The following is a 9,560-nucleotide window of genomic DNA, read 5'->3' as shown; positions in this document are numbered from 1 at the left end:
GGAATTATTTAAATACCACTACATCCTGGCATATTTGGTTCCAAAGCTAAGCATATATTACTATAAGGTCTAGGATGAAAAACCTCTATAATTGAACAAGAGATGTGATCCTGTTCAATGACATACAAAGAAGCTTTTACAAAGAAAGAGAGCCTTTGCTAATCCTCCACATGCATGAGAAGCCTCGAAGGGGTTAAAGTGGAAGGCTTATACAAACTTTGCTTTTCAGCTTCTCTTTTATCTCCTCCCTCTGGGCTCCAAAGCTCCACACCGCTAAGGCAGAGGAGAGCTGAATCACTCACTACCTTTCCTGCATACTGTAAACTCTTGCCTGTGAAAGGGAAACTGGGGACTTTATTCAGGCTGATTCCATTCAAGTATAGAGAGTATATACACATCCAAACAGACATTTCTCTTGGCTCTTTGGAGTTTATAAGGAGCAAAGCAACTGAAACTGCACTCTAAAACTGTAAGTGCTAACTGGCATTTTAAGTAACTAATAGAAGGTATTTTTCTGTTTTGTGCTGTGAAGGTCTGACTCTTGAAGAAGATGAAAGAGAAATTATATCTTGCACGAACATAATCCTGTATCCTGCTTCTTTGACAAAACAAGTCTTATATTCTATTTTTCCAATATTCCAGAGATGTTCCTGAACAAGTTGCCTGTGGGTGCAAGCTTCCAAAGGGAGATTTAAACAGCCAACCTATTTATCCTGAGAGCCAGGAAAGGTAAGAGAGATTTGAAAATATTGTGATGTATTCATGGTAAAATGAGCGGCATTATTTTATTTATCTTCTATAGGAGAGATACAAAGCAGGTGTGACAAACAGGCACCATCTGCTGCAGAAAATGCAGCAACTCCCACTTGAGAAAGCTTATTACTTAATGGCTCCAGCCATTGAAGAAGCAGCACTTGCTGCTAGAATTGTTTTTCATGGGCTCATGTGAAACTAAATACTCTAATAGCTCCTTCCCTTAGTTTTCTCGCCCTCACACTGGATAGATAAATACAAACTGAATGCCTTAACTCCGGAAAGCAGTTGCTATGGATTGTTTTGACTTTCTCTTTTGAAATGTGCCACTGATCATTTCCCTTAGTTCTTTGATGGGATTTCAGATCTGGAATTATATAGGCAGGTGTCATACAGAAAAAATGTATAATTACCAGTGAATTTTTTTTCAGAACTTTAAAGAAAAAGTAACTACTATTATAGCTCCTTGAAGACCAAAACAGGGAACGGGTTACATTTATCTCTATATGACCAGCAATTAGCAGAATGTCTAGTACTTTAGGTTGGTACTCAACAGTTTGCTGAATAAATCTCAATCTGATTTTTGAGGTGCAAGCAGAACTTTATTGCTCTTATTAGAAACATGTTTCACCCAAGGAATCCCTCTTAGAGTTGATGGATGAAGAAAGCTCTACATTTTTTTTTCTTGTTTTAAGGAGAGAAATTCATTCTCTGGGTATCTATTTGGCTTCTGTGAGATTATATATACTATAGTGATATAGAACATTGTCAAATATTTGACATTTTAATGTTCATACCAAACACTTTAGAAGTTTTCTTTTATTACCAAGAGTTTTATTTACCAAAGTAATGGCAAAACATACAATAAGAAAACCAAAGGTATTCACATTGCTTTTGGGTATTTTAAAGTAAACCAAATATTCAGGCTAATATTGGCCAATTATTAAATTAATCTCATTCATCTTGCCATTCCCGCAAACTTTCCTTCCCCTTTCTTTACATTCTTCTTTTTCTCCCAAAGATTTTCTGCTTTCTGATCTTCATCTCTACCTCTTAATCACTAATTTCTTCCTACCTCTTACCACTTCCCAAATTCTAATAATTTCACTCCTCACATTTCCTGCTTTCCCTCAATTTTCCTTCCTTTCTTTTCCTACTTCCTTATCCCCATTTCTATCACACGGTGTTCTCATTATCCCACTACAGTTTTCAATATTTTTTACAAATGCTAGAGACTGATTTTTATTTTATGAGCTTTTCCAGAAAAGACTGCAGGATGCTAAAATTCAATAAGGGTATTTCCATGAAAATCTGATACTTCAGAATTAATAGAATTTCTATTTCTTTTGAAACCACATGGTTGTTTTTCTTTTCAAATGGTGCAGAGCTTTAAATGAAGCAATAACATTATTTGCACAACTCATTGATTAGTTAGCAAATAGAACTATGACAATCTTGTTTGGAAAGCTTTTATAAAAAGTTGTCATATTACAGGACCCAAGTAACAAAGAGGATTCCCCAATACCTACCTTTTTTTAAAAAACTCATTTAAAAGTCCTTAATGGATTTAAGGAATTAAATTAATAGATCTGTCTGAATTGACCAGGGTATTTGGTGTCCTGTAGACTATGGAGGTTTTAGTAACTATTATTAGTTTTAGAATATATTATTAGTTTTCTAAAACCTCAAATGAAAATTTTAAAGAAATTGACAACTGTATGTGAGATTATTGTTTATAATTTCTCCAAGCTTCACAGAATTCTAATAAATATTCAGAACTAATGATGATTTGGGGTTAATTGTGTAGAAATCATAAAATATATTATCAACTGTTACTGAACAGAATCTATAGGCACAATTGAACTTTCTAAAATTTAAGGCTATAAACCCATCCCATGTAATTTTCCTTTAAAATTGTGTAACTGAAATAGTAATTCAAGGGTAAAGTTTCTAACAAAGTGATTATTCCCCAATTCCAGATTATAATCAGGAATTAAGTCTCCTTTGCCCAATAAGAGATTTGGGAGTGGGTGAGTGGGAGAAAAAGAAAAGGGAGTTCCAGACTTTTGCCCAAGTTATATTAGCCATAAAAAACTGAGATAAGACTATGCTTCTCTTCAAATTGTCAGTGCTAAGTGCATTTCTTCAGTCATATTCATGTAGTCAGTCAACAATTATTGAGCAGTTACTGCAAGCCTGCTTATATAAGGAATAAAATTTGAAAAAGATCCTGAAAGAGTTTCTAAATTACAATGTAGAGGGAAACACATCAAATATATTTACAATATTAGGCAAATGTAACTTCTCTAGGAGAGATACAAAGCATGTGGGAATTAGGATTTGGATGGGAAATCAAAGTCAGTTTCATGAACTGAACCATGAAGAATTGTAACATTTCCCCTAAGTAGAGATGTCCGAAGATGTAAGGAACTTGTCAAAGATAAGCATGGACATCACTTGAGGGGACCCAGATTGGAAAGGGTACAGGCTGGGCTGAGGGACACTCCCCTGCCCCCGTGAACGAATTTCATGAACTGGGCTTCTAGTTTTTAAATAAAGTTCAAAACTAAACAACATATTGTTTAGGCACAGGTGTGTGTGTGTGTGTGTGTGTGTGTGTGTGTGTGTGTATAAATAAAAGCAAGGTAGTGATTAACAAAATTTATAGCATTCATTATTTCTGGGGAGAAGTGAGTAGTAGGATGAGATGGGGAGGAGCATAGGCAGATGTCATGCAATTTAATTATTTTCAATTTTAAAGTTGGTGTTTGTTCATAGGTGTTTGTCCATGGGTGCTATTAAGTATGTAAAAGAGGTCCTGGGTATCCCCATGATGGCACAGATTCATTAACCAAGGAATATGACTTATCTAAATCTGTATATTTGATATTCATGGGAGACTAATGATTCTATAATACTATACAGGTTTTTCCCAATTGGTTTGCACTCGCAGGGAGTGTTTATTTTCCTTCCACCCTCTGTTCTGGAGAGCAGGTGAAAAAGTAACTTATGAGCTACAAGGGTGAAAAGTCCAGTAAGTTCATTTCTTTGGGCCAGCACTACTTTTAAAGAAAGGAGCTTCTGGGAGAAGAGTTGGTATGGAGAGAGGCTTCTCAGACAGACTATATATATATATATATATATATATATATATATATATATATATATATATATATATCACATTTAACAAATAGCAGGGCAGATTAAATCAAATGATTCCTCTGTGTGGGCTGCCCAGGACTGTGAATCCTAAATTTGAAAAACTCTATTCTATTTGTAGAGTCATGCTTTTCAGCCCTGGCTGCATATCAAAATTACCTATGGAGCTTTAAACACTACAGATGTTCGTGACCCCACACAGTCCTACTGAATCAGAACTTCTGAAGGTAGTACCTAGATATAGATATAGATATAGATATAGATATAGATATAGATATAGATTTTCAGAAAGCTTAACAAGTGATCCTGAAGGCATCAGGGACTGGAAATCATTCCTTGTAGAAACTCTAAGTGGGTAGTTTTTTACAAATGTAGATTTTAGGGTTCTAGTCCCTGAGATTCTGGGGAAGAAAAGGAAAGGGTCTAGAAATCTGCATTTGTAATAAGCATCTTCCAGGTGATTCTGATGAAGAAACTTCCTTGGACCACACTGAGAAAATTGCCCCAAAGTTCAAACACACTGGGACCTTAGGGTGATTACTTTGTGTATTCATTTCCTAGGGCTACCGTAACCAAAATGTCACAAACTAGGTGGCTTAAAACAACAGAAATAAATTATCTTAGGTCTGAAGGTTAGAAATCCAAAATTAAATCATTAGCAGTGTCATTCTCTCTCTTCAATCTGTAAGGTAAAATGCTTTCTTGGCTCTTCTGGCTTCTGGCATTTGCTGGCAATCCTTGGCATGCCTTGGCTTATAGATGGATCACTTCAATCTCCGCCTTTGTCTTCTCTCTGAATGTCTGTCTTCTCTCTTTTTTTAAGGACACCAATAACATTGGATTAGGGCCAATTTTATGATTTCATTTTGACTTATTATATCTGCAAAGTCCCTATTTTCAAATGAGGTCACATTCACGGGTTCAGGCTATTAAGACTTCAACATATCTTTTTAGGGAAACCATTCAACCCATAGCATGGTTTTAAATAGGTTTTTAAAAGTAGGGCCCCAAAACAACCAATAAGATAAGTTAGCTATGTTCTTTAGCTGGGGTGTCTAGATAGAAAGACTAGTAGTTAACTCTCAAAGCTTGATATGCAAAGAATCACCTGAAAAACTTTTGCTTATAATGTATATTCCTGAGACTGGATCCAAAATATTATAATTCAGTAGGCCTGGGAAAGGGCTAAGAACCTGTATTTTAAATGATGTAAGGAATACATGTATCATACCCTTGAGAGAAACTGGACTTGAAAGAACAAGCAAGGCCAAGAAATAAGTGGTTTGAAGAGAAGGAGCTGCCAACAGCAGATGCTGAAATCTGTTTTTGTAATGAGCTACTCAGGTGAACCATTGCCTTAGGGGCATGGTATTTCTAGGGAACTGAAGGATACCTACTATGATTATCTTTTCCATTTGCTAGTGAATCAAAAATCAAAGTAGATATATTATTACGTGTTGCAAAAATGTCTTCTAGACCATTGCTCCAAAGACAGGAGAAAGAGTCACAGACTCTTTGCTTTTATTTCTTGTGAACCTAGAGTTTCTGCATGGTTCTTCATCTACTTACCTACTGTCTAGGGACAAGACAGTAGGTAAGTAGATGAAGAACCATGCAGTTTATAGAATCATGCAACTTACAGAAAGTTGGATAGTTATTATAAACTTTAAGCTGAAGTACTCCCAGGCTGGGGGGCAATGTGATTGTTGGAGTTATTTATTTGTGTTGTTGTTGAAGCTATTATTTAACTCTCCTTGAGTATGTCAACAAGTGACAGCTAGACTACACTGTCAGCTCTTTGCTACTAGTGTACATAGAAGTTTGACAAGTGATGGTGGTTTATATTGTTTTAGTCATCCATATTAAAAATTCATGGTTAGAATGACAAGCTATATCATTTTTAAAGACTTTAATAGTAATTAATTTACCCTATTTACACACTGGAATGTTTTTGCCAATAAAGATAAGTTTCTATCTTTATTGCTCTCAACAGACATACACTCTCAATTCATTGGGATCTATAAATACTGGGGCGGCGGGGGCGGGGGTGTATTCTGGCACCCATAAACCTAAATGAGAGAGCTAGAACACAAAAATAAAATGAGGGAAGCCTGTATTCCTTAAAATTCCATAATTTGTTAAATTGACCCATGGCACTGGGACCTGGAATTTGGAAATGAATCCTTAGATTGAAGTTTTCTTTAGTTCATTGCTAAGCTTTCCTGGTTAAACTAAAGAAGTGGTTCTCAGTCATAACTATACTATAGAGTCACTTGGGGAACTTTTTTTGATCCCCACCCCAGACAAATAAAATCTGACTCTCTAGAGTGTGTACAGGCCCCTATTTTGGAGATTATGATTTAGAACATCTTTGTTGGAGTCCAGGGTCTATATTTTAGTAAGTACCTCAGATAAATCTTATGATCAATTAGCTTGGAAAACACAGTTTTAATCTAACTTAGTTATTAGCTGCTGTTCAGTAATATAAATTTTTCTATAAAATTTAATAGTTATTTACCACATAGAAAAAACATTCAGCCTGGCTGGCATGGCTAAGTGGTTGAGCGTCGCTTTATGAACCAGGAGGTCACGGTTTGATTCCCTGTCAGGGCATATGCCCAGGTTGTGGGCTTGATTCCCAGTGTGGGGCTACGGGAGGCAGCCAATCAATTACTCTCTCTCATTGTTGATGTTTCTATCTCTCTAGCCCTCTCCCTTCCTCTCTGAAATCAATTAAAATATATTTTTAAAAAACATTCAAAATAATAAAAATTCAGGATATTATTTTAAAACTAATTTTCCCATAGCAAAACATTTTGCAATATATCAGTTAATTTTTACTTTAAAAAAAAGTTTTATCTGTTTTTCTTAGATACCTGAATCTTTTATTTTTGTTTATATTTTCAGGAAAATAATTCTGCTGAAGAATCTTAAGAGTCAAATCTTCTGAGCCTAAGCCTACTGCTGTCAGAACCTCTGAGACTTCTCCACCTAAGCATTACCAGGTCTGACAACACTTTTCCTCCAGCCTACATTGAGGGATGCCAACAAAACTGTAGAAAACATATCCTGTAGATTTATAGTCCTCAAGCTGTGGCAACTGGGCAGGAACTTTATAAGCTCCATCCTTAGGTGAGATTCAGAAAGACAAGAAAGGTGAAAACTCAAATATGCTAAGCATGAAATATATAAAAGCCTTTAGAAAGTCTCCTCATAGAAGAACCCGATTCGATGCACATCATTAGTGCAAGTATTTAGATGAGTTGAAGACAAAACAGAGCCCTTTCTTCTTCTACCCCAACAGAGCACACATTTAATTTAATATCTTGAGAGATTCTTGTCTCCATGCCAGTATTATAAAGTAATTTCACAATTTTTATTTTAATTAAAGAGGACTGTGAAAAGGAAATATTTATTTATTGTATATATTTTAAATGATTAAAAAGTTCCAATAAAACCTATTTGAGAGGGGCGTGCTATGCTGCAGAACAGACAGGGTGTGCCAATTGCCAAATTATAATATCCAATTTTCTTGTTGTGCACTACTGACTTGGCTCTGATCATGATTGCTTTGTAGGAAACTATTAGAAAACCTGCAGTATATTCAGAGGCAGTCTAAGTGACTGTGGAATGCCTCAAGGGTGACAGAAATCAAATAGAAACAAGGATCTACTCAATCCTTGAGTGATGATGGAGGAGCATTTCAAGTACCATGGAACTCTCGCTGGATGGACCCATTTCCCCACCCCAGCAACAGAGGTTAACACTACTTTAGATAAGTATTCCAACCTGTACATATATGTGGGCTTATTCCTGAGCCTCCTGGCCATTCTCCTCCTCCTGCTCTTCATAATGCTCCTTCGGCTCAAACATGTCATTTCACCCATCAATTCCGAGAGCATAGAAAGTGTTCCTGAATTCACAGATATAGAGATGCAGAGTCAAATCCCCTCTTATTGAAGCCAGGATGAAGAGTTTTAGTGGACATCAGAAAACCCCTGTATGTTGATGTTATGGAAGCTTACTTTGTTGCATGTAGCTTCCCATGTAGGGAATCCACGAGGTCTTCATTTAACAAAAAGTTTTGTTTTCTATGTGTTATTCTTTATCTTGACTCTGTTTGTGGGATAACTAAGGTTTAATACTTGTTCTTTGCCAGGAATATAAAAAACGGCAGCTGGTGGGAGGGCAGGTTTCTATAGTAACCAAAGACAGCCAGGGCCTTGAGCAAACCTCAGACCACAAAAATTCATATGCAGCTGTTGTAAAAACACAGGATTCCTGGAAGCTCCGAGAACAAGGAAAATTTGCCTTCAAAGGGGTTGATTGTTTAAAGAAGGTACCCCAAGAAAAGGAGAAATTTTAATTTAGTACTTGGATCCTAAAGAATCACTTCTGCTGGCATGAAACTAAATCATGTCAGAAGTTCATGGACAGCACCACGAGCCCTTCCCCAAAGGAACAGTGATTTTTATCATCTAAGGCCATTGGGTTTGAACCAAATCAAAGAAAATATATAAAGAAACTGTTTCCGTTTAAAGAACAAGTTTTCAGTCAATAAACTCATCTAAAGAGGGAAATGTGCATTTTTATATCTGTGTTATTACAATTACTGGACTTTTTAAAAACTCAGATCATGACAGACATATTACAAAAATCTGGAACACCGAGCTTCCCCCAAACCAAGGGAAAACTAAGTCAAAATGTGTTTGTGACAATTATGCATGTGGTTTCATTGCCCTTTTCTCCCTCTCTATCATGCTCCAGGATTAAGTTGCACAAATATGAGCTTTGTTTAATGGTGGCCTTAGTAAAGAAGATTCAACTATACTTTGAAGCATAAATGAAATAATATTGGTATTCTGTCGTTACATGATTGTGGCTTTAGACAACATTCAAGCCTCTGGTGCCAGCTTTTCCTTTCTGAAAAATGATCCGAGAGCTATTTAGTCATCACTAGACTCCTTTTAGATTTGAATTTAAGGAAAACAAAGAGAGATAAAGGAGGAAAGGACTAAACAACACACTCCAAAATCTAAAGATCAATGTCTTCAAATTCACATTTGTCTTTCCTGAAAAATGCTTCTTTCTTCTCAATCCCTGCCAAAAGATTAAGTGTTTCACTTATTACCTATAAGAGAAATACTTTTGAAAAATTTCATTCTCATAGGTATGCCAGTAGTAGAAACAGACTGATTTTTAAAAATTAATATTCCAAAGGGGAACCAAAGGAGATGAGTACTGTTTACAAATTAGAAATTAGAACATTGGTCATATTTTTTACACCAAAGAACTAAAATATCTATGTTAAATTTTGCCTGTTAAAAAAAAAGTCAGCTCCTTTTATCACCTTAAAGGTGGTCATCAAATTTCACAATATGCTCCCACAGAAATCGCAGTGGTAGTAAGAGAGAAATGGAAAGGATAGGTTAACGCCACCTGCACTGGACATACAGTTCTAGTCTGTTATCAATTTAGATTGGCCCATTTACTCTGCTCTAAATCTAGCTTGGTGGTGAAATTCCCAACTGCTTTCTACTTTTATACAGTCATTTGCCAATACTCCACTCTCCAAGGGGCTGAAAGTGTAAAATCCCCACATGCAGAGCTAAACTTAGCAGCAAGGCTGACTCTAGCACACCTGTTAC

General features: G+C 36.1%; 1 protein-coding gene and 1 long non-coding RNA gene across 2 annotated transcripts; both read left to right on the top strand.

Annotated features, from left to right (window-relative positions):
- Positions 1–333: 333 nt before the first annotated feature.
- LOC311615791 lies at positions 334–6,946 on the top strand. The gene is made up of 3 exons (XR_014793808.1): positions 334–469; positions 643–729; positions 6,820–6,946. It is a non-coding gene; the product is annotated as an uncharacterized lncRNA (long non-coding RNA).
- A 558-nt stretch (positions 6,947–7,504) lies between these two features.
- On the top strand, positions 7,505–7,872 carry SERTM2 (serine rich and transmembrane domain containing 2; the record flags this gene model as incomplete). Its single annotated transcript, XM_084870932.1, has 1 exon — positions 7,505–7,872. Exon 1 carries the CDS (start codon positions 7,600–7,602, stop codon positions 7,870–7,872), a length of 273 nt encoding a protein of 90 aa, XP_084727058.1. The 5' UTR covers positions 7,505–7,599.
- Positions 7,873–9,560: the final 1,688 nt, after the last annotated feature.

The sequence above is a fragment of the Pipistrellus hanaki genome, assembly GCF_964339955.1.
Source record: "Pipistrellus hanaki genome assembly, chromosome: X".
In the NCBI taxonomy this organism is placed as follows: domain Eukaryota; kingdom Metazoa; phylum Chordata; class Mammalia; order Chiroptera; family Vespertilionidae; genus Pipistrellus; species Pipistrellus hanaki.
This window is presented reverse-complemented; position numbering and strand designations above follow the sequence as displayed.